Source organism: Canis lupus, chromosome 7 (assembly GCF_048164855.1).
Source record: "Canis lupus baileyi chromosome 7, mCanLup2.hap1, whole genome shotgun sequence".
Classification (NCBI taxonomy): Eukaryota; Metazoa; Chordata; class Mammalia; order Carnivora; family Canidae; genus Canis; species Canis lupus.
The window spans coordinates 32137290-32162352 of NC_132844.1; the positions used below are offsets into that span (position 1 = coordinate 32137290).

At 34.7% G+C, this 25063-nt stretch overlaps 1 protein-coding gene and 1 long non-coding RNA gene across 12 annotated transcripts in view; one reads left to right on the forward strand and one right to left on the reverse strand.

The window, feature by feature from the left end:
* Positions 1-4901, forward strand: part of LCA5 (lebercilin LCA5) — an 83623-nt gene extending 78722 nt beyond the window's left edge. For 10 of the 11 annotated variants that reach the window (XM_072832269.1, XM_072832262.1, XM_072832268.1 and 7 more), the window contains 2 exons: positions 273-405; positions 2116-4901. In XM_072832269.1, coding sequence (XP_072688370.1) covers positions 273-405; positions 2116-2978 — 996 coding nt within the window. In that variant the 3' untranslated portion in view covers positions 2979-4901. The remainder of the gene's footprint in view (positions 1-272; positions 406-2115) is intronic. The other variant, XM_072832273.1, reaches the window with a different exon arrangement.
* Positions 1-24170, reverse strand: part of LOC140636733 (uncharacterized) — a 34954-nt gene extending 10784 nt beyond the window's left edge. The window contains exons 1-2 of the long non-coding RNA XR_012033948.1: positions 24077-24170; positions 19214-19294 (exon numbers count right to left, since the gene is read on the reverse strand). This is a non-coding gene — a long non-coding RNA (uncharacterized lncRNA). The remainder of the gene's footprint in view (positions 1-19213; positions 19295-24076) is intronic.
* Positions 24171-25063: the final 893 nt, after the last annotated feature.

Here is a 25063-nt window from a genome sequence, read left to right on the forward strand (position 1 = left end):
AGTATTTTATGTTGGTTATTGGCTTTAATTCCATGATATTGATTTGATATATCTTACACTTTTTAAAAAAATTTTAACTAAAGTAAATAATCTTGCGTGCTTTTGAAGCATCTTTCAGAGGGTTGTGACTTACTGCCTTATTAAATTAAAATGTGCTTTAATTTCTAACTTAGTTGGTGTCATACTTGATGGGAGATGACTCTATGATATTTAAATAGCATTTTCCCCTTTTGACATGTGAACTTGCATTTTTTTAAAAAAATATGTAATAGGACCTGGAATTTCAAGAGAGAGGTAAACATGAAGAAGCAGGGATTCTAAACTCAGCTGTGAAAAGAGAAGAAAAATTTGTCAAAGATCAAGGACTCCATGTTGTAAAACAGGAGGTTGAGAAGCTGGAGGATGGTAAGAAAGAGTTTAATCAAGTGATGAATCAGAATCCTTTAGTAAAGAAAGTGTTAGCATCCCTGAATATTTTCCAGCTGAATAGTGAACTGGTTGTACAGAATAAGAAAAGGTCGATACAATGGTAGTAGGTGGTCTATTAGGAATCACAAACATTTGAATAAAGTTACTAAGGAAAGAAAAAAAATAACTCAAGTTGGTATTTGGGGTTAGGGAATAAGGACAAGTTACCTTTTGGAAAATTCAGATGAAGTAGAATTGAGATAAAAGAGAAAATTTTTGTGTGTATGTTAACTAAAGCTTGATGAAGAGGTAACTGAAAATTGGCTTGCCCTTGAGATTCCAGTCTGTACACTAGCCCAGACATTAACATCAATGAATTGTGAAATCCTAAATATATTCCTGTAAGTTTTCTTTTGATTTAGTATGTAAAGTAAATCTTTACCATGTTCAACCAGTAGTGTGGAAGTTTAGTGAACCAACTTACATAGTATCAGATACTGAAAATGAAGTTCAGGAATAAATTCATTTCCATCTGGATAAAATGTCTTATAGGTATGGGCAAAAGGAATCCCTGTCTGAGCATCTGCATATAGTTCATTAGTCTTATAGAAGCTGCTTACAGAGAAATCCTCTTCTTCTTAAAGTTAATAGAACATAAAATTATGATCCAATTGTTGCTTAAATTAGTGATTGTATATTTGTGTGTGTTTAAAACAATGTAACATTTGAAGTAGAAAATAAATTACTATTGGGTAAGTCACAAAGCGATGCTTTCATCTAGAAAGCATAGAATAGAAATGTATTATGGTCAGTTGTGTCTAGGTAACAGGAAAAGAAAGTAACAGAAGACTGGCCCCTTCTTTTCAACTTTATTTTTTTTTTCCTGGACTTTGTATGGAATGATCTCTAACATCAGTGAGAACATATGCCATTTACTAAGGTTACTAAGAGTAAGTTGTATATACCTCATGCCCATATCTTAAAATACGTCCATGTGTATTTTTTCAAAATAAGGATATTTTCTTGCATCATTGCAGTATAGTTTTCAACTTCAGAAAATTTAACTTTGATACAACATATTTCTCAAATCTGCTATCCATATTACAGTTTTATTAGTTGACACAGTATTGTCCTTTATAGATATGATTATGAATTGCATTTAGTTCTCCTATCTCTTTAGTCTTCTTTAAATATTTCATGAGATTAACACTTTTGAAGAATAAAGACCCACTTTAAAAAATAGAATATTCCTTATTTGAGGTTTATCTGAAGTGTTTTTTTTTATCTAAAGTGTTCTGATATCCAACTTAATGTATCTTCACTCAGAATACTATATAAGAGATGTTGTATTCTTCTCAGTGTATGCATCCAAAGGTTCAATTTAAGTTTGAACTAAACTCCCATCCATCAATCACCTTCCATTCAGTGTAAAGCACTTATATTAAGTATAAAAAATAGAGAACCTCCTTCCTCACCTCTACACTGGAGATAAAATTTGTTCTATAAATGTGAATTTTAAATGCAATACACATTAAGTATATTTTCTGAATTCCAGAATATAAAGTGTAGCAGTGAAATTCATGGTGTTCATTCTCACTGTACTAATAACTAAATTAGATACACCATTTTGTAAAAGATAAGAATTGAGTTTTCCTACTTAAAAATATCTGCTGTAAAATCCCCTTTTTAAAATTTGATTTCATACAGAGTGGAAAAGAGAAGAACCTGCTAAAAGGCAAAAAGAGAAGATCTCTTTGCTGGAGAGAGAAGAAAAGCCCACATTGGAAACTGGAAGATACCAAATGGAAATGTACCAAATTCAGAATATTGATAAATTGGAAGAAGACGAAGAAGAAAGGCTGAAGAGAGAAATGCTACTTGCTAAACTGAATGAAATCAACAGAGAACTCCAAGATTCAAGGAATACAAAATGCCCTCCTCTGCCATTGCTACCTGATTTGGAATCAAAACTGCCCTCCCCAGAGAGAACCCCCAAAATGTACATGTCCTCTGAATCCTCGGAGAGAATATATAATGGGCATCATTTGCAAGACATCAGCCTTTTCACTACAAAAGGAGATGTTCAGAATCTGGGAAATATTAGAAGCCCAGACTCTCCAAATGAACTTGCATTTGGCAGTTATGTGCCTTCATTTGCAAAAACATCAGGGAAGTCAAATCCATTTAGCCAAAAGAGTGGCCTTTTAGATGTCCAAAGAAACAATATAGAGAAACTTAGTAAAGACAGCGTAGATTTAATTACAAGAAGAGAGAAAAAAGCTAATCTGATGGAACAGCTATTTGGTGCCAGTGGCAGCTGCACCATTTCCTCTAAAAGCAGTGACCCAAATTCTTTGGCTACCAGCAAAGGAGACTTTGACCCTCTAAATTTTCTTCCTGGGGATAAGAGCAGCAGGGATAGAGAACATGATGAAGATGATGACTTTTTCCTCAGTGAAGGAAGAAGTTTTAATCCAGGTAGACACCGATTAAAACATGCAAACAGTAAACCAGCAGTAAAAGCAGTAGAAACTGTAGAAGATGAAATTGAAGAAGTAGCCTTGAGATGACTGACTACAGTATACATTTTTTCCAATTGTAAATATTAAAGTATTTTAATACAATATTTATTATAAACCTTTAGAATTTTTAATATTAAAAAGTCCTTATTAAGGAATGACTTTTAATAGATACAGTGTAAATGAAAAGAAGTAGATTATATCATACCACATCTAGTTTGCCAAGAATGAAGGAGACTCTTTTGAATGAAACCAAAAATAGAGATGTATCTTACTTGGTTTTGACTTTTTATTTACAAATAGTTTTTTAACCTCTTAATCACCTCTATAGGAAGTTTTACTCCAATGGAGTTCATATTTATTTTCTATTTTTATCCCTATTTATTTACTTAGTTTTTGGTCATGTCCTCACTGAGCTAAATATAGTCTTTCCCAATTGGGAGTGGAAATTAAAGGCGAGATGCTCTGGGTTGGGAAGCATAGTTCTCAGATGGTGGAGCATTGGTGCTACTTAGGATTCCTGTCCTCTGTGGACGGGACAGGGATCCCTTTCTTACAGAGCAAAGCTTAGCTACTCTTAAGTGGAAGCAGTGACAACATAGGGATTTCCCACTTAAGAGGTGCACTAAATGGCTTACCTACAACTGTGCTAACATATTAGGTTGAATTCAGAAGACATTCGTCTGTTTGCATGGATAATTCTCTCATGACTCCCAGAGGCTTGGGTACAGTGTAATCAGTAATCCTTTTCCTCCTTCTATATTCTATAGCTCAGTGACTGGGTATGAGATTTCATACCCAAATACATGAAATTAAAGAAATTTCATCCTATTTAATACAGAAAGATTTTTCAACTCAATTATGTTTCCAGTGTAATCCTTAACTTGGAAATTATATACTTTTAAGGTTGAAACTTACTGTCAAAACCAACGATACTGATAATGTAATACTGTTGGGTTGATAGGACTAATTTTAAAGCAACCTTTGGTTAAAAATGTTTTTTGAGATGGGTTCTGCCTTGTTGGATGTTTTCTATTGAAATGCATTGGTCTTTTGCTGTTTGTAGCTTACTTCAGCTGCAGAGGAGTTGATGACTTTGGATTATGCTGGGTATGATTGGTCTTTAAGAAGCAGTAATATACCACCCATGGAGAAAACGCTGTTAAAATGAAGAGTGGTGGAAACAGTGTGTCAGGAAAAGTATTAAAAAATGTAGATTGACACTTGCTCTAAAATGAGCTTTTTTCCCTAGAAAAATTTAGTATGTTTTCACTAATATGATTTTTGATGCCAAGCATATATACTGATGAGGGGACCAGAGTTACTGTTTTATTTTGAGTTCTTATGAATGCTTATTATTGAATATAATTTCATAACTATTTGGCAAGACTTACATGGATAGGTCTCTAATGAAAAGATATGCTATCTTTCATCTTCTAAATTGTGTTACTGTCATTTATTGGGAACTGAATCTCCCAAAAGTGCTAAACTACATTAAAAAATTGTTTTAGCAAAGAGATTTTTATGTCTGATATAAATAAGCTTTTAGTATGTTGCAAATCATTCTAATATATGTAAACCGCAATATTGTAATGCAGTTCTTGATAAAATATTATGTAATGTTAATTTTGTTCATAGCTGCTAATTTTTCTGCCAAAAGTATTCTAATTTAAAAGCCGTTCAGTAAAATTTTATATTCAAGTCATTTTAATTAGTCTCTTGCTTTTTCTCTACATAATGTTTTTGTCTCTTTCACCAAATATAATAAGACAGAATTATTAAAATTAAACCTAAAATTAAGTTATAGACTTAGAAGCATTATGGTGTTAGGCATTAAAATTAGAGATTAAAATGTACAGAACAGGTTTTTCTTTATGAACAAACCTCAGAGTAAATCTTTTTTTTCTAATTGTCAAGTTAAATTTGTTATTTGTACTCAGAACTCAGTTTTAACTAATAAAATCTCAAAACACACTATGGCTCTTTGTTTGAATGATACCTCAGGTAATTTAGGAAATTCATGGTAGAAACAGGACCTGCATAGTTAATTTTTATTTCATTATTCTTTTTTTTTTTCCCTGTCCAGTATTTTTAATTGAAGTAGATGAATTTGCCCTAAATCAGGTTAGACAGTATGCTAGTCTTATCAGATAATTATAGTTTTAATTAATCCTTTCACCCTTAATAGCTATCCTAATGGCATATATTGCTCATAATATAAAAAAGGTGGGGGTAAGGAGGATTAAATTGAATCATAAAATAAACTTACTTCATGGCTGACTCACTGTTTTTCTGATATTCCTCTCCATCTCCTATCAGACATACTCACCTTCTGGCAGCCCTGATTGGGTGTTAGTTGGATACAGCATGCAGATCTGCTTGATGAAAAGGGGAAGGGAAATGTGTGTTACCAGTAACAATGTGGGATTTTTAGGATTAAAAAGGGAACTATAAATTGTCAAGAAAAGATCTGCCTTTAAAGCTTTATCCTTTCTGCACAACAAATGCCCCTTTCACATTAAAGTCACCTTTTATATCATTTGAAAGTGCTCTCTTTTTTAGTAAAGAGCATGCAGTCATTCATTAACTGGGTGCCCTGCAAGTAGTAGGTGCCAGGAGAGTAAGATAACCCTGCCCTTGCTCTCACTGTGAATGCAGAGCACAGTAAGCCAGGCTGCACACATTTCCATCTCTGCCCTCCTACCCACTCTCTGAATGTCCTTGGGTTTGCTCAGCTGTTACTGCTCTTGTTTAATACTTTTTAAAGTAGTTATGAAGGATGAATGAAATACTTAGGTTAATGCTTGGCAGGATGCCTGGCACATTATAAGTGCTCAGTAAACATTAGCTGTTCTCATAGCTTATTGAGGTTCTTTTATGGTATAATTGAAAAATAGGTATGTACATATATAGACACTACACTTTGCACAAGATAAAAAAAAACCCTAAATTATCATGAAACATCTAAATATATTGTGCCTCTTAGATCTGCACTTAATACTGAATAAAGCAAAGAAAGTTCTAACTGTGCAGTAAGCCTCACAGCAAAAATGAAATTCAGAAAACACAGGACTTTTATCGCATAATGTGATAATTTGTACCCCAGCTCTCCCACAATGTATATATCCTTAGATAAGCTACAAAACCTCTCTGCACCTTCTTTTCCTCCTCTATAGGATGGAACTAATGATAGTACCTACCTTATGGTGATTGCATAGATTAAATGAGGTGATACATGAAAAATAGAACTATAAAGGCTCAAATTGTTGCTGTTAATGTTTTGGAAATGCTATGGAGAAACAGGGAAGAGAAGGATATTTGTTGAGTGCCAGGCCTGGCAGTTGGTGTTTTTATGTATGTGCTTTAGCTCATTTAATCTTCATAAAGTTTTTTCTAAAGTAGATACTGTTAACCCATTTTATAGTTGGAGCTAGTAGACCGTAATATGAAAGTGATGGATACAGGTAATAGACTACATCTAGTAGTCTCAATTTAAGAAGTCCAAAGAAATAAGATATTTTAGAAAAGAATTTTGCATTAGTACTCTTTAAGTGGTAATTGACAGAAACCCAAATCAAACCAGCTTAGACAGAAAATTATTTTTGGCTTGAATATAGAAAGCTCAAAAAAGTGTGGTTTGATCTGGAGGTTCAAATAATAGCTCTTACTCTGTCCACCTCTTGGCGTGGCTCTCTTCAGCTGGTACCCATATCAAAAAGATCTTTCCTATAGCTCTGGCAAAGGTCTGGTTGGCTAGTTTATGTTATATGTCTACCCATGGGGCTAGTGGCATTGTGGAGAAGGACAAAACTCTACTATCCCTCTTCATGGAATGATTATAACTTCTATGAAATGGGGGAGGCATTTTTCCATGATGAAGAAATTTTAGACATGAAAAATTTGTTTACAGTTACTGTGGATTTGGTTCTAGATCACCACGATAAGGTGAGTCAAATTAGTGTTTTGGTTTCCCAGTGTATATAAAAGTTAAAAAGTTAGATTTACATTATTGTCTATTAAGTGTGCAGTAGTGGCATTATACCTAAAAGCAGCATGCATACCTTAATTTAAAAATATTACGCACCACCACCACCAAAATGCTCACCATAATCTGAGCTTCCAGCAAGTTGCAATTTTTTTTCCCCCGCAGGTGGAGGTCTTGCCTCAATGTTAAGGGCTGCTGACTGATCAGGGTGAGGGTTGCTGAAGGTGGGGGTGGCTGTAGCAATTTCTTAAAATAAGACAACGGTGAAGTTTGCCAAATCGATGGACTCTTCCTTTCATGAATGATTTCTCTGAAGCATGTGATGCTGTTTGACAGCATTTTACACACAGTGGAGCTTTTCAAAATTAGAGGCAATCCTTTCAAACCCAGCCATGGCTTTATCGAGTTTACAGGATCTTCTAAATCCTTTGTTGTCATTTCAACAATCTTCACAGCATCTTCAGGATTAGATATTCATCCCAAGAAAACACTCTGCTTATCCATAAGCAGCAGCTCCTCATCCATTCAAGTTTGATCACAAGATTGCAGTAATGCAATCACATCTTCAGGCTCCATTCCTAGTTCTCCTGCTATTTCCACCACATCTTCACTTACTTCCTCCACTGAGGTCTTCAACCCCTCAACTTCTTCCAAATTCCTGTTCATGTTGATATTTTGAACTCTTCCCATGAATCACAAATGTTCTTAATGGCATCTAGAATGGTGAATCCTTACCCGAAGATTTGCAACTTACTTTGCCCAGATCCATCCGAGGAATCATTACCTATGGCAGTTACAGCCTTACAAAATGTATTTCCTAAATAAGATTTGATTGTCAAAATTACTCCTTGATCCATAGCTACAGAACAGATGCTGTGTTAGCAGGCATGAAAACAACATGAATATCACTGTACCTCACCAGAGTTCCTGGGTGACCTGATGTGCCGTCAATGAGCAGTAGTATAGTCTTGAATCACTATGTTGTACACCTGAAATTTATGTAATGTGTGTCAGCTATACTTTGATAAAAAAATCACTGATTAAAGATCACCATACAAATAAAATGAAAAGGGTTAAAATATTAACAAGAATCATTAAAATGTGACACAAATGAAGTGAGCAAATGCTATTGGAAAAACGATACCAACTTGTTCAATGCAGGGTTGCAACACACCTTCGAATTCTAAAAAATGAAAAAAAAATTTAAAATGTATTTGTGAAGTGCAATAAAGTGAAGCACAATAAAATGAGGTATGCCTGTATTTTCCAATTAAAAATGTTTAAATTAATGACTATTACGAAAAAACATTGAAAAGCTCTTAATGGAACAAGCATTAGTTACTCAAAACACCTTATTCCTAGGAACAAGCTATTTTTGTAATATCATTACAACCATAGGGTTGCACTATGAAATTCATTTTGTTATTGAAGGGTGAACTGTTCCATCATTATGTAAGATAAGTATGCAAGACATTTAAAAAACACTTTGGTGTTCACAGAAAAGTTCCAGATATATATTTTTTCATACTAAAATATCTGTATATAAGGGAACATATTCTATCTCAAGCTAGAATAAAAAATTAGAAATGGGTAGCCAGAATAAAGTAGAAAACTGGCTTTTCAGTCAGAGGTTAGTTTGGAGTTTGCCACTTACTAATTACAACTTTGGTCAAATATCTAATTTTTCTTAAGGTTCCTCAGATGTGAAACAGGGCTGATCATATTTTACAAAGCTAATGTGAGGATTAAATGAAATGATGTTTTGAGAGAAGAGAATTGATAAAAATAGACATGTCAGTGGCAGGAGAGTGTTACCTATTCAGCATTTTCTTTTGTTTCTGCATCACCCCAAACTTTTTTTTAAACAACAGAATCAAGGTGGTATTTTAAAAACTATGTTATTTTACCCTATAACCCAGCATCTTGAAGTCATCTTGTCTTTATGGACCTTTGCAGAAGTTGTCTTCCACAGAAGACACTTTGCTGCTTCCATGAAGAGGCAACCCGTGGGAGAACCAGTTTTACACACATAGTTTTACTTCTCCAGCTGTTTCCATGGGTAACAGAAATCAGGAGCCCATACTGTGCTCTAAAGGCAGAGTATTAGAATTCAGGAAGAAGTCTCTCTGCTAGTATAGCTGGGGGATGCCATGAATAGCATAGCCAAAGGCAGCTGCCTTTCTTCTCTCTTTAACTGACCTGAATATCAAATTTCAAAATTTTTGTCCCAGTTAATATGTGTTTTGGTGAGGCCTACTTTTTCACACTATCTGTAACAGGACATCACAGACTTCAGTGATACTGAAAATCATAGATACTGAAAACTTCTGGTTACACCTAGAAACAAGTTTTATTGCAATGTTTTTTTTTTTTCTTCTACAAGAACTACCCTCCAAATCTTAAATTTAGCTTCAGTGTTTGTTTCTAATATTAGTGAAATCTGTAAAATTTACTCTCCTAAGCACTTAGAGAAGAGCTCCTTCAAGTAATCACAAATCTCTATGCTCTGTATCCAAAATATTTTTCAGTAGAGAAATAGAATTAGTAGAACCAAAGAACATATGCTAGGAAAATCTGTTAATATTATCACCTCAAACATTATCACTGAAGTCCAGAATCAATGGGGCCCATAACTCTGAAGTCTAGTTTTAAACAATTTTGCTTTATACTTTAGGCATTCTCAAAGTGTGTCTTCTCCCCACCCCCAAGCCTCATCAGTGTCCCCTGAGAACTTGTTAGAAATGCCAATTCTCTGGATCCACCCCAGACCTCCTAAATCAGAAACTGGAGGTAAGGCAGTCTGTATTTGTACAAGTCTTCCAGAGATCCTGATGGACTCAAGTTTGAGAACCAGTGCTCTATGCTAACACTAGTCGGTAGTGGTTGGGGGCATTCCTATTTAGATTGGCTACCTGCATGGTTTTGCAAATTGAAATTTAGCATAGCTTGGGATCACAGGGTGCATGTACAGTATATGAACTCACCTTTGCCCCCTCACACTCTATGTTCTGGGTTAGAAACAAACCACTGTCTCTTTTTATGGCCGTAACAGTTATGGTCTGTAACTGTCAGTTTTCTGTGGTAAATATATCAGAAGAGTTAAACTAGTCAGGAAAAAGGAATGCTATTGGAACACCCAATATCAAAAAGATTGGGTAGTTCCTATGTCATTCCTCTATCATAGTCTATAAAACCCAAGTTTCCAGAAATACCTTCAAATTGTTGTCCTACAGCACTCCTTGAAGAAGTAATCAATGTGGTTTAAATTTGACATTCTTTGTAGAACATGCATTGTGGCATAGCAACAAATTTATTAAATTTAAATGTTTAGCTTTTTCAAAGTATGTGTGTGTTGTATGTTTGTGTACTTAATGGTCCAGGCAAGCATATTCTGTGTTTGAGGTTTAAGAAATATTAAAAATAAATGAAATTAGCCTACAAACAGGGAATATGTTAAATAAAAGAAAAATAGAACTAAGTATTCAAATTTCTCATGTGTCCACGTTTTGCATCTGTGAAGACTGATATATATATATATATATATATATATATATATATATATATAAGCAAGAATTTAGATATACATCCCAGAGGTAGTGTTTACTCACAAATGAAGTAGGTCATGTTTTCATGATTTTGGATATTATATGCTATATAAAGTCTCCATCTGTCTTTCTCTAGCTTCCTTGACTTGTCTATTATGAAAAAAACCCCACCTCAACAGAGATAGACCTGTTGCTGTATAATCTGTTATAAACAGATATAGATATAAACAGATAAAGATGGTGCCAAGTATTGGACCAGGTAAAATAGTGGTGGTAGTGATGATAAGGTAGGGGGAGTGGTAGTTGAAGGAAGTGGTGGTAATGAAATTAGCTATATTCCCAAATGTGTTCTCCGGAGAAACATATTTTTCTAGGGCTCAGGTCCCCTAAAATGCATTGCCACTAGAAAATGAACATTTGGATGGCCACTTAAAATGTACTGGGGTTACAACTTTTAAATATATTCTTAAAGCTGTGATTTTCCCAATGTAATATTGGTCCTGGACTAGCAATCTCAGAGTAATCAATATATTGGCTCTGACACTTCTACAGCAATGATAATTTTACCAATTTCATTTCTACTATATTGATAAACATGTTCCAAGTAAAAAGTTCTCCTTTAATTATGAAATTCCTTCCTTATGCTCCTTCACCAGTTCTCATTTTCAGCTGTGACTTAATTTCTGTTTCTGTTTTTAAGTATTTTTTTAACTACAAAGTTTGATAGAGCCAGCAGCATAATTAAATCAGTGTATATTGTCAGTTGGGTCTTTCCTGAGCTGCTGAAAGGTTGCTAGGATACTCTCTTAAAGATACAATTCTCTTGATTAATTGCAAAACCTGGATTGCCCAAGTAACATTTTTATTAATTCATAAGAATACAGGTCAGGATTGCATTTAAATTTATAGCAAGATGAGTGCTATATATCTCTGGATGCTTTTAGCTTTACAGAAATGTGTTTAGGTACACTTATAAAGAATGTGTTTTGAATAACAATTTAGTGGATGAGAATTAATCACATTTATTTGAGGGAGAGTATTCCTTTGTGTTGCACAATATATATGGGTTTGGAGCTGAAAGAATTCTGAATTTTAGATTGCCACGAGGAAATACATCTCCATGGTGTCTGTAGTACTGCAGAAATCCTATTGTAGTTATTATGATTATTGGTGTGTTCAATCCCAAAATTTCATATAAATTATGATCATTGTTTCTTGCTGATTTAATAAAATAAAATCAAGAAACTTATAAAGAAAAACAACTTCATCTACACTAGTTTGATGTGATATAGCCAGTTGTCTCAAAGGTTAAGGATGAGCAAATGGCTTTAAATGGTTGGCATTCTTCCAACAATTGTTTTGTAGCTAGTAAGTGAAAATAACTGTGACTGAACCTACTCAACTGTCAGTCATCCAGTTCATGTATCCATTCATTTAGAAAGAGTTTATGGAGCTTCTATTCTATATGATGCCCTTTACTAGAAGTCAAAAGTGGATTTTTAGATGACATGAGATTTTATATTTTGGACGAGCAACTTCTATACTAATATGGAAGCTAGATTACACCATTCAAAGAACTGCAGATAATAAATAAAAGAGAATGTGTAAATAACCAGGAAACAACTAACAAAATGGCACTAAGTACATACCTATTAATAATTACTTTAAATGTAAATGGTCTAAATGCTCCACTCTACAGATAGAATGGAGGAATGGATAAAAAGACCCAATGATGGTACTTATAAGAGATTCACTTTAGTCCTAAAGAATGTGTCTTTGTACAGAAAAAAAAAGTGAAAGTATGGAAAAAGATATTCCATACAAATGGAAGCAAAAACAAATGCCAGGATAGCAATACTTAGACAAAATAGAATTTAAAACAAAGACAATAATAAGACACAAAGAAGGGCATTACATAGTGATAAAGGAATAAATCCAACAGGATGATATACAATGGTAAATGTCTGTGTACCCAACACCAAAGTACCTAAATACATAAAGCACGTTTTAACAGACACAAAGGGAGACAGTGACAGCAATACAATAATAGGAGAGGACTTTAACACCCCACTTACATCAATGTATAGATAATCCAAGTAGAAAATAAGTAAACAGTGTTTTGAAAGACACATTAGACCAGATGGACATAAAAGAGATAGAACATTCCATCAAAACAGCAGAATACACATTCTTTTCAAGTTCACATGGAATATTCTCCAGGATAGATTACATGTTAGGCCACAAAACAAGACTTAATAACTTTAAGAAGATTGAAAGCATATCATGCATCTTTTCCAACCACAATGATATGAAACTAGAAATCAATTATAAGAAAAAAACAAAAAAAAAACCACAAACAAATGGAGGCTACACAACATGCTGCTAAACAGCCAATGAATCAATGAAGAAATCAAAGAGGATATTAAAAACACAGAGACAAATGAAAATGAAAACAATGTTCTAAAATCTTTGGGATGCAGTAAAAGCAGTCATAAGACAGAGGTTTATAGCAGTAAAGGCCTGCCTCAAGAGACAAGAAAAATCTCAGAGAAACATTTAACCCTTATACCTAAAGGATTATAAAAAGAACAAAGCCCAAAGTTAATAGAGGGGAGGGGGAGAAACGTTAATGAAGATCAGAGTAGAAATAAATGAAATGAGACTAAAAAAAAAAATACAGAAAAAATCAAGGAAAGCAAGAGCTGATTTTTTGAAAAGATAAAATTGATAAACCTTTAGCCAGGCTCATCAAGAAATATAAGAGAGGACCCAAATAAATAAAATCAGAAATTAAAGAGGAGAAGTAACAACTTAAATCACAGAAATACAAAGGATTATAAGAAATTACTACAAAAAAATTATATAGCAGTAAGTTGGACAACCTAAAAGAAATGGATAAATCCTTAAAAAGCTACAATCTTCAAAAACTGAATCAGGAAAAATAGAAAATCTGAACAGACCAATTACAAATGACAAAACTGAATCAGTAATGAAAAACTCCTAAGAAACAAAAACCCCAGACCAGATGGATTCACAGGTGAATTATACCAAACATCCTCTTCAAACTAATCCAAAAAATAAAAGAAAGCTTCCAAATACATCAGTGAATCCTCAGTAATTCTCAATGAAGTATTAGCAAACTTAATTTAATAATACATTAAAAAAAATTAAAAAAAAATACATTAAAAAGATCATTCATTAGAAACAAATGGAATTTATTCCAGGAATGCAAAGATGGTTCAATATCCACAAATTAATTAATGTTATAAAGTACATCAATAAAACAAAGGATAAAAATCATATGATCATCTCAATAGATGTGGAAAAATCATTTGACAAAATTCAACATCTGTTCATGATAAAAACTTTCAACAAAGTGTGTCTAGAGGGAACATACCTCAAGATTGTAAGACTATATATGACAAACCCAAAGCTATCATACTCAATGGGGAACAAAGGAGAACCTTTCCTCTAAGATCAGGAATAAAATGAAGATGTTCACTCACCACCATTATTCAACATAGCACTGGAAGTCCTTGCCACAGCAATCAGACAACAGAAAGAAGATATAAGAGTCATTCATGTTGCTAAGGAAGAAGTTAAACTGTTACTATTTGCAGATGACATGTTACCATACATAGAAAACTCTAAAGACTCCACCAAAAAACTATTACAGGTTATAAATGAATATATAAAGTTGCAGACTACAAATTAATACCCAGAAATCATTAGTGAAAGATTTGTACTCTGAAAACTATAAAACATTACTGAAAGATAATCCATCCTCATGTATTGAAAAAACTAATATTGTTAAAATGTCCATACTACCTAAAGTAATCTAAAGATTCAATGCAATCCCATCAAAATATCAATATTATTTTTTTACAAAACTAGACTAATACTAAAATTTGTAGTATTAGTATTAGGAACCACAAAAGACTCCAAGCAGCCAAAGAAATCTTGAGAAAGAAGAACAAAGCTGAAGTTATCACAATTCTAGATTTCAAGATATATTATAAAGCTGTAGTCATTAAAATAGTATGGTAATGGCACAAAAATAGACACATAGATCAACAGAATAGAAAGCCCAGAAATAAACTCACTTATATGATTGATTAATCTATGACAAAGGGGGCAAAAATATACAATGAGGAAAAGATAGTCTCTTTAATAAATGGTACTAAGAAAATTGAACAGTTACATACAAAAGAATGAAACTGGACCACTTTTTTTTTTACACCATACACAAAAGGATTGGAGACCTGAAACCATCAAACTCCTAAAAGAGAACATCAACAGTAATTTCTTTGATGTTGGCCATAGCAATATTTTTTTCAGATATATTTCCTCAGGCAAAGGGAGCAAAAATAAAAAACTATTGGAACTGCACCAGAAAGAAAAGTTTTGCACAGTGAAGAAAACTATCAACAAAACTAAAAGGCAACCTACTGAATGGGAGAAGATATTCACAAATGATATATTTGATAAGTAGTTAATACCCAAAATATACAAATAATTTACACAACTGAACAAAAGAAAACAAATAATCTGATTAATTTTTTTTTCCAAAGAAGGCATAAAGACAGCCAGCAGACACATGAGAAGATGCTCATCATTAATCATTGGAGAAATGCAAATCAAAACCACAATGAGATATCATCTTACACCTGTTAGAATGGTAAAATAAAAAAGATAAGAAGTAACAAGTGTTGGCAAAAATGTTGGGAAAAAGGACACCTTGTGCACTGTGGCAGGAATGTAAATTGGTGCAGTCACTGTGAAAAACAATATGGAGTTTTTTCAAAAATTTTAAAATAGAAATACTGTATGATCCAGTAATTCCACCACTGGGTAAACAAAAACATCAATTAGATAAGATAGATGCACCTCTATGTTCACTGCAGCATCATTTACAATAGTCAAGATATGGAAAAAACCCAAGTTTCACATTGTACATAAATAATGGACTATTAACTATAAAAAAGAATGAAATCCTGCCATTTGTGACAACATGAATGTACCTAGACTATTTCATGCTAAGTGAAATGTCAGAGAAAGATAAATACTACAGGATTTCATTTATATGTGAAACCTAAAAAGCAAGTAAACAAAATAAAAAGCAGAAAAAGACTCATAAAAACAGACAACAAACTAGTGGTTGCCAGAGAGAAGAGAGGTGTGGGAATCTGTAAAATGTGTGAGGGGCAGGGAACACAGGCTTCCAGCTGTGGAATTGAATAAATCACAGGGATGGAAGGTACAGCATGGGGAATAGAATCAATGGTATTTTAACAGTGTTGTGGGGTGACAGATGGTGAGCATAGCAAAACCTATAAACTTGTTGAATCATCATGTATACCTGAAACTAACATAACTGTATCAACTATACTTCAATTAGAAAAAAAAAAAAAAAAGAATGAAAAAAAAGTGATGTTACCAAATGGTAAGGTAGCTTCCTCCTGACTTTGCTCCTTCTCATAAGAACAAGTAACTACTCATGGACAAGACACCATGGAGACAATCCAAGAACACAGGACTGAGGCTGAAGCACTCATCCCTGCCCCCAACAGAAACCAAGGCAGACTGCATTAGAAAGGTAAGAGGAACAGCTGTTCTTTCCAGGCTGCCACAGCACCATGCCTACAGTTCCTCCAGTGGGGGGAGAGAGCCCAGTAAGTACATCCAGGACCCTTGGCATCTTGGCATTTTGGATCACTTTGTGTGAGCTCCTACGCTGGTTCGCTGGTTTTGCTTCATGGAGACTGCAGGGTCATCTGCTGGGCTTAATCACTGAAAATCTAATTATGATGAAGAAGTAGTGAGGGGTTTCCTTTTTTTTTTTTGAGGGGCTTCTAATAACCAGCACTCAGATCATGAAAGAGAGTTCCTACCAGCACAGCCCAACTGGTAATCCCAACTAGCAGTTCTGCTTATCTGCATACCAAGAGTAGGGGGCAGTCTGACCAGACAACTCAGTGGGGTGCGAGTCTGCCTAATTTGGGTCCCCAAACAAGGATTTTTGCCCTGTAGATTGGTCTTCTAACACGCAGCAGAGGTACTGAGTCATAGCCCTACCTGCTGTGGATTATGGCTCCCAGCTTTCCCTACTAGAAAGTCTGTTCAGGAAAATTTAGAGGAGTTTCTGGAGTGGGCCTTCCTAGTCCTCTAAGGTAAGGGGTGTTATATAACTTCTCTTGCCGCACCTGGACAGGGAGATAATTTGTAACTCCATCTATTGGCAATAGGTGGATTCAACCTTCAGCACCCTGACCAGGGAAACTTACCAAACCACACACTAGTAAGTTGTGTAGCCCATCCAACAGCCCTGCTTATAGTAACATTTGAATAGAAAGAACAGCCTGTTACTTCCCTGCCTGCAGAATAAAACCAATGCCTTCACCAGACCAGGGTATTTGATGCACACTCTTGCTCTATTTGGGGCCCCAAACAAGGAGTTGTGCAGACCCTGGGTCCTGACCTGCTGCCCTGCCTATTGCTGAGTATAATACTCAGGCCTAACTGTCTAGTAATCCTGATCAAAGAGTCTAGACAATAACCTAGCCTATCCTACAACATCACTTGGGCAGGAAATCAAGCCAGCAGTCCTATCCAGCTGTTCTCAGCCAGTGGCATGTCCCACCACCCCTGACCTCAGAGAGCAAACTGTTGCTTTGTCCCAATTAGATCCTGATAGCAGGTCCCACCTGCCCAAGGACATTACCAGGAGACATGTCCAGAAACCCAAACCAAACTGACTGTGGAAGAACTGTCTCTACCAACGTGAACCTATGAAGTCTGGAAGAGGCGACCACTTATCCAAATCCACAGATACTAACATAGAAATCAAGGATCATGAAACATCAGGTAAATATAACACCACAAAAGGAAACTCATAACTTTTAATAACTGAACCTAATGAAGTAGAGATCTATGGACTGTGACAAAGAATTGAGAATAATCCTCTTTAAAAAGTTTAGTGAACTACAAGAGGACACAGAAAATGAAACGTAAATTAGGAAAACAATGCATATATAAAGTGAGAAGTTCAACAAAAAAACAAAAAAACATTAAAAAAAAAAACCACACAATTCCCAGAGCTGTAAAATACAATAACTGAACTGAATAATTCAATACAGAGCTTCAAAGGCAGATTTGACCCTGCAGAAGAAAGAATCAGGGACCTGGAAGATAAGACTTTTGAAATTACCCAGAGGAGTCAAAAGAAAAAAAGAATGAAAAAAAAAAAGAAGAATGCCTGTGGGAATTATAGGGCATAATAAAAAGAAAATCCACATTACAGAAGGAAAAGAGAAAGGGACAGAAAATATATTTGAGGCAATAATGGCTGTAAACTCAAAGAATTAAAAACAGAGCTATCATATGATTCAGTAATTCCACTTCTAGGAATGTATTAGGAGGAAACAACACTAACCTGAAATGATATCTGCATCTCCATGTTTATAGCAGCATTATTTACGATAACCAAGATATAGAAACAACCAAGTGTTAACATGGACAGATAAAGAAATTGTGGTGTATATGCACAATGGAATGTTATTCTGCCATAAAATGAGGAAATCTTGCCATTTATGAAAATGGACCAAAAAAAAAAAAAGAAAATGGACCTAAAGTTCATTATGTCAAGTCAAATAAGTCAGACAAAGAAAGACAAATCCTGTATGATCTTATTTATGTCTGGAATCTATAAAAAAAAAAAAAAAAAAAAAAAAAAACTTCAGAAGAAGTGATCAGATCTGTGGTTACCAGAGACAGGTGTTGGGGTGGGTAGAGGAATTGGAAAAAGTTGGTGAAAAGGCAAAAACTTCCACTTACAAGATAAATAAGAACTTGGGTGTAATATACATAATGACTATAGTTAACACTGCTGAATGATATGTAGGAAAATTAAGAGAATAAATCCTAAGAGTTCTTATTATGGGAAAACATTATTTTTTTTCTTCTTCTTCTCCTTCTTCTTCTTCTTTTTCTTCTTCTTCTTCTTCTTCTTCTTCTTCTTCTTCTTCTTCTTCTTCTTCTTCTTCTTCTTCTTCTTCTTCTTTCTCCTTCTCCTTCTCCTTCTCCTTCTCCTCCTTCTCCTTCTCCTTCTCCTTCTCCTTCTTCCTCCTCCTCCTCCTCCTGCTCCTTCTCCTTCTCCTCCTCCTCCTTCTTCTTCTTCATGTATCTTTATGAGATAATGGATGCTCACTAAACTTATTACAGTAAAATTTATAGGAAGTGTAAGTTAAACTGTTATGCTATACATCTTAGATTTTATAATGACATAGGCCAATTATATCTCAATAAAATAGGAAAAATGAAATGAGAGGGTCAATGAAAATATGCTATAGATAAAATTGTAGTTATTCAGGAGAGGGAATTGCTAAGTGCTTGGTTATCAATTAGATATGGGAGAATGGGGAACAAGAAGAGGCTGAGGAAGTGCCAGTGATAGACTTCTTAATGAAGACAGCAGATCTGGGAGGTGATTGATGATATGAGTAGCTCTTCATAAGCCTATTGAGTTTGTTGTGGGATGTCCATAGGATATACCAAGCCAAAAATAGAAAGATCTACATCAGGGATAATGACTTAGGACTCAGTCACATTTGTATGGAATTTGTAGCCATGGATCTGCACAGGGTTACTCAGTGTGTAGAAAAAAGGTGTAAATGGAAATAAATCGATAATAGCAGAGATGATCATGTCAGTTTTCCTAAAGATCATGTCTTACTTGTAATTCTGAGTTTCATAAATACCTGAAATATACCATTGATGGAAGTTGCTGGGCCTTTCTGCCTTTTTTCTTCTCTTCAAATCCTTCAAGGTAAGCAATGTATCTTTAAAAAAAATTGGAGAGGCTATCAATTTTTAAACATTTTTAAGAAGAAATAAGCTCTTTGAGGAAATAGACCATACAGATAAGCAAAAGAACATAAAATTGACCTCTAGTTCTATCACTCATTTGAAAAACCAATGTGTGTGTGTGTGTGTGTGTGTGTGTGTGTGTGTATGTGTGTGTGTCTATTTTGGGACTTTGTATCTTATTCTAATAATCTGTCTTTTCCCACATCAGTATCACAGATCCTACTGCTACATCCTTTTTAAAAAAATTAAACATTTTGCCCAGGTAGTACATTACATGGTTCAAATAACAAATGATATAAAAAGGTATATAATAAATTATTATTCCTTTCCTTGTCCCTAACCAGTTACACATGCACTCATGAAAACCCTTCCAGAATTTATGCCAATGTAAGCAATATGAATTCTTATTCTTCCTCTTTTATAAATGAAAGGTATACACTATTGTGTACCTTGATTTATTTTACATTCAATATATATCTATGGCAATTATGATGGCTAGTTTTACATGTGAACTTGGCTATCTATAATACCCAGTTATTTAATCAAACACCAATCAGACCACCACATGAAGATGGAGATAGATAACGAAGTGAAGGCTACAAATTAAGGAATGGAAAGAGTTGCTGGAAAATACCAGAAGCTAGAAGAAAAGCATGGAACATATGATTTCTAGGACACTCCAAGGGAATATGGTGCTGCCAACACCTTGATTTCAGACTTCCTTCTCCAGAACAGTAGAAGGATAAATTTCTGTTGTTTTAAAGCCATCCAGCTTGTGATGAGCTGTTATAGCAGCCCTGAAAAACTAATACAATGACCTTTTCATATCATTACACAGAAAGTATCTTCACTTAAAAGAAAATAGCTTCATGTTATTCCATTATTACGGATATCCAAAATTAATTTACCAGTCCTCTATTGATTGACATATGGGTCGCTTCCAGTCTTGGCTATTACAAACAATGCTTTGTTGAATGACTTTGTATATCGATTTCACATATATCTAAGCATATCTGTAGGACAAATTCCCAGCAGTAGAATTGATGGGCCAGAAGGTATACCATTTGTTATTTTGGCAGATACTACAATATTATCCTCCATGGTTTTAACCAATTTATACATACATAAGCATTACAAGTGCCTGTTTTGCCCTTCTGATAGATACCTCAACATAGTGTTCATTTGTGATTTCCCTTATTAGGTGTGGGATCGTTTTAAAAGCCATTTACATTTCTGAACTGCCTGTTCATATTCATTTCCCATTTTTCTGTTAGGTTATTAATCTTTATTTCTAAGATTTATTTTTACATTGGAGAGATTAGCCCTTAATCTGTTATATGACTTAGAAACATTTCTTTCCAATTTGTCACTGTCTTTTGATTTTGCTTATTGTATGTGTGTACATGGGTGGGTTTTTTTTTTTTTTTGGTGTTTTTATTTTTACCATGTATAGTTTATTTTTTTATTTTTTATTTTTTTGTTTTGTTTATGATAGTCACAGAGAGAGAGAGAGAGAGAGAGAGAGAGGCAGAGACACAGGCAGAGGGAGAAGCAGGCTCCATGCACCGGGAGCCCGACGTGGGATTCGATCCCAGGTCTCCAGGATCGCGCTCTGGGCCAAAGGCAGGCGCTAAACTGCTGCGCCACCCAGGGATCCCAATATAGTTTATTTTTATGCAGAATTTAGCAGTCACTTATTTTGAATCAGTAGAGGGCTATAAAAGCATTCTCCTTTATTTCATTGTAACAATTCTTTTAGTTTCATTTTCTGTAGAATTTATACTTGTTTATACTGTGAGATACAATCTCAACTTAATTTTTTCCAAATGGCTATCCAATTGTCCTAACACTATTAAAGGTCCATCTTTAAGCTTTCATTTGGAATTCCACCTTTATTACATATGAAATTATGTGTTACATATATATGAATTATATATATATATATATATGTAATATGCATTTAGACTTATTTCTGAAAATTCTATTGTGGTTTTTTTGTTGCCTACTTATGGGCTAATATTACACTGTTTTAATTTTTGAAACTATAAAATAAATATATCTAGTGGCATATCTAGTGGTACTAGGCCTCTTCATGACACATCTCATGTTTTTCAGTTTTTCTTGATATTCTTTGCCTTCTAAATTTTAGAATTTTACCCTGTTTTAGCAGTTTTTAAAATTTCTTTGACTAAGTGGTTAGTTTTCTTTGCACATGCATATGCCTATGTGTATTTTTTTGATACTAAGAAAGGTTTAAGATTTTTTTCTAGTATCTAATACCCTTAGTCCTCTACTACTTTGAAGAGTACCTATTAATTCTCTATTCAGCAGAATTAAAAATTAGCATGTTTCTTTCCCCTTACCTCTCTTCACCAACAGATTTTAGTTGATAATATTACTTCTTACTCTTTATATTGTTAAATATCATTATATTTCTCCTTCTTGGATTGTCAGCTTTAAATGATATCTTTTAAATCCAAACTATTACAGCTGAAGAAACTAATATACTTACTATAGCTCCTATTTCTCCTTTTTATTCCCATGTTTTATTGGTTTTATAATTCTCATAATATCAGGACATAAAACATTTTTACTCTGTTCTGATACCCTATTAGACCTTTGCTTTACTCTTAATTCTGTAGTTAAATGTATTCGGCACTCATAGGCATCCTTTTGTGGTGATGTTTCTAATCATCTCTCAGTTAAGTGAAGTTCATTTCAACACAGTGGGGTTCTCATTGCCATCTGATTGGTGAATTGGGTTCCAGATACCATCCCAAGGCGAGCTTTCCAGGACCATGCTTGACTTATAAGAGCTTATGTACAAGGAGTTTATTTGAGAAGTGATACCAGGAAATGGGAATGAGAGACCAGGGAAACTGAATTAGGGAAAGGAGGGAAATCTAATTCATAGGTACATCAACATAAGTTGATGATCCTTAATGAGTGGTCTTTGATCCCATAAGGATATTCTAAGGACTATACTAAATATGTCAGAGCATTGTATCCTTAAGGGACAAAAGGAAGAAGTATTTCTTATTTCTCCATTGACTCCCATCTCCATTGGTTGAGGGCCTTAACCTCCCCTACTTCCTTTTTTTTTTTTTTTTTTAGATTTTATTTATTTATTCATGAGAGACACAGAAAGAGAGAGAAGCAGAGACACAGGCAGAGGGAGAAGCAGGCTCCATGCAGGGAGCTCCATGTGAGACTCAATCCCCAGACTGTGGGATCACACTCTGAGATGAAGGCAGATGCTCGACCACTGAGCTACCCAAGCGTCCCCCTCCCCTACCTCCTGATAGAGAATCCATGAGTACTGAGAATGCCTCAACCATGAGATACACTGCTTTGTGCACAAAATAAGTTGAAATCTGTTTGGAAATATTAGCTACAAATGCAGATGGAATCAGAGGTGAGACCAAGTAGGATATGAGGTACAAAAGAGGCATCTGATATAATTTAACTTTCTGAAACTGATTTTTATGTCTTTGACTAGAAAGTTAGGATTATTTAATATCTTTTTTAAAATATCTTTAATCTATTTTAAGTTTTATCTTACTGTTGCTTTGTATTGTTATTTCCAGTTTTATTTTTATAGTCAGAGAATATGGCAGGTAGAATTGTCACTTTTCTTTTTCCTAGAGAGAGAGAGCACCTGCATATGTGTGAACAAATGCAAGCCAGGGAGGGGCAGAGGGAGAAGGACCAAGAGAATTCTAAGCCAGCTCCACACCCAGTGAGGAGCCTGAGGTGGGGCTCAATCTCATGACACTGAGATCATGACCTGAGCTGAAGTCAAGAGTCAGACACTTAACTGACTGAGCCACCCAGGTGCCCTAGAATTGTCAGTTTTTAAATTTTTATTGAGGTTCTACATGAAGCTTAATATATAATCAAATTTTGTGGATTTTTTTCCATGAATATATGAAAAGAAGGCTTATTCTCTCGTAGAGCACAAATTTCAGTGTATCTTTTCATTAAACTCTTATTTGTTCAAATTCTCCATCTCCTATCTCTTTGTTCTTTTTTTTAAGTTTTTTTAAAAAATATTTATTAATGAGAAACACACACACACACACAGAGGCAGAGATGCAGGCAGAGAGAGATGCAGGCTCCATGCGGGGAGCTTGACGTGGGACTCAATCTGTGGTCTCCAGGATCAGGCCCTGGGCTGAAGGCAGCGCTAAACCACTGAGCCACCCAGGCTGCCCCTGTTCTTTTGTTCTAAGAATTAAAAGAGAATGTTTAAGTCTCCCTTTTGGAATGTGGTTTTTGTCAATTTCTTCTTATATATTGCTTTAATGTATTTTCATTAAAGTTAATGGCCTCCATTTTGGAGGTTTGGAGGGTGTAATTACCCACAGCTCTCTCCTTTCCAGTTTATAAACTATTGAGAAGATATTCAGAAATCAGATTGGAATGAAATATTAGCTTCATTGCATGCTAAATTGCATTGGAGGATTAAGTTTAGATTTCTAGCCAAAATTGACAACTTACTCACTTTATTTAGTTATAAGCGGGGTAGCTAGGATAGGAAAAGGCAGTAGCCCCAAACTTTCTAAGTAGCGGGGGTAGGGACAACAATGGGGTTAGAAGAGCATCCTAGGGATTGTATTATGAAATCATGTCTGAATAGCAAGCACACTGTTTTACTGTTAATTCTAGTGGCTTGGATGGGGAAGACTGAATTTCTCTGAAGTCACACATTAACGGCATTCTATGTTTCAGGGAGGTTTCCATATGGAACTCACTTAAAGTAGGTGGCTCTAAGAGAGCATGCCAAAGAGAGGAGACGACGAATGCACAATGATCCTTTACTGATTTTGCTGATCCAGTGTCATCTCTGTGGAAGGAACATAAGAGAGCTGTAAGGGATGCACATCTGGAGGCTTGGGACTTAATTCTGAGAGGTTGGGGAGTTTCTATTTCAAGGGAGGCAGGCACTCAGAGAAGGAAAAAATGGTTTCTTTCTCCTTTGACATTAGTGTGTAATTTTTTGCATCATTAAAATCTCCTTTTTATAATGTAAATCTTATTTAAATTCAATTAATTAACATATAATGTAATATTGGTTTCAGAGGTGGAGGTCAGTGATTCATCAATCTTGTATAATACCCAGTGCTCATTACATCACATGCCCTCCTTTATGTCCATCACCCAGTTATCTCCAACTACCTTCTAACTTAAATTTCATTTTGGTATTGGTATCAAGACCTCCTACTTTGCTTTAATTTGAATTTCTCATTACATCTTTGTCTGTCCCTCGGTTTCTTTTATGCTTTCCATATAATGTTTTTCATAGATTGCTTATAAAGAACATATTGTTGGATTTTTTAAAAAGCCAGTACAGTGTTTTAGCTTTTTACACTTATAGTTATTACTACTGGGTTTTTTTTTTACATTTGTCCTCTAATAATAGGATTTCTTGATTTTTTGCTTAAGTTTTTATCTTTCTCTCTGTTAATTTGAAAGCTGCTAATCTTGATACTTTTATGTTATTTTAATTTTTTTTTAAAGATTTTATTTATTTATTCATGAGACAGAGTGAGAGAGAGAAGGAGAGACACAGGCAGAGGGAGAAGCAGGCTCCGTGCAGGGAGCCTGACATCGGACTCCATCCCGGGTCTCCAGGATCAGGCCCTGGGCCCAAAGTGGTGCTAAACCACTGAGCCACCCGGGCTGCCCGATGTTACTTTAAAATTAAACATGTATGTATGTACTCATTCTTTCATTTATTT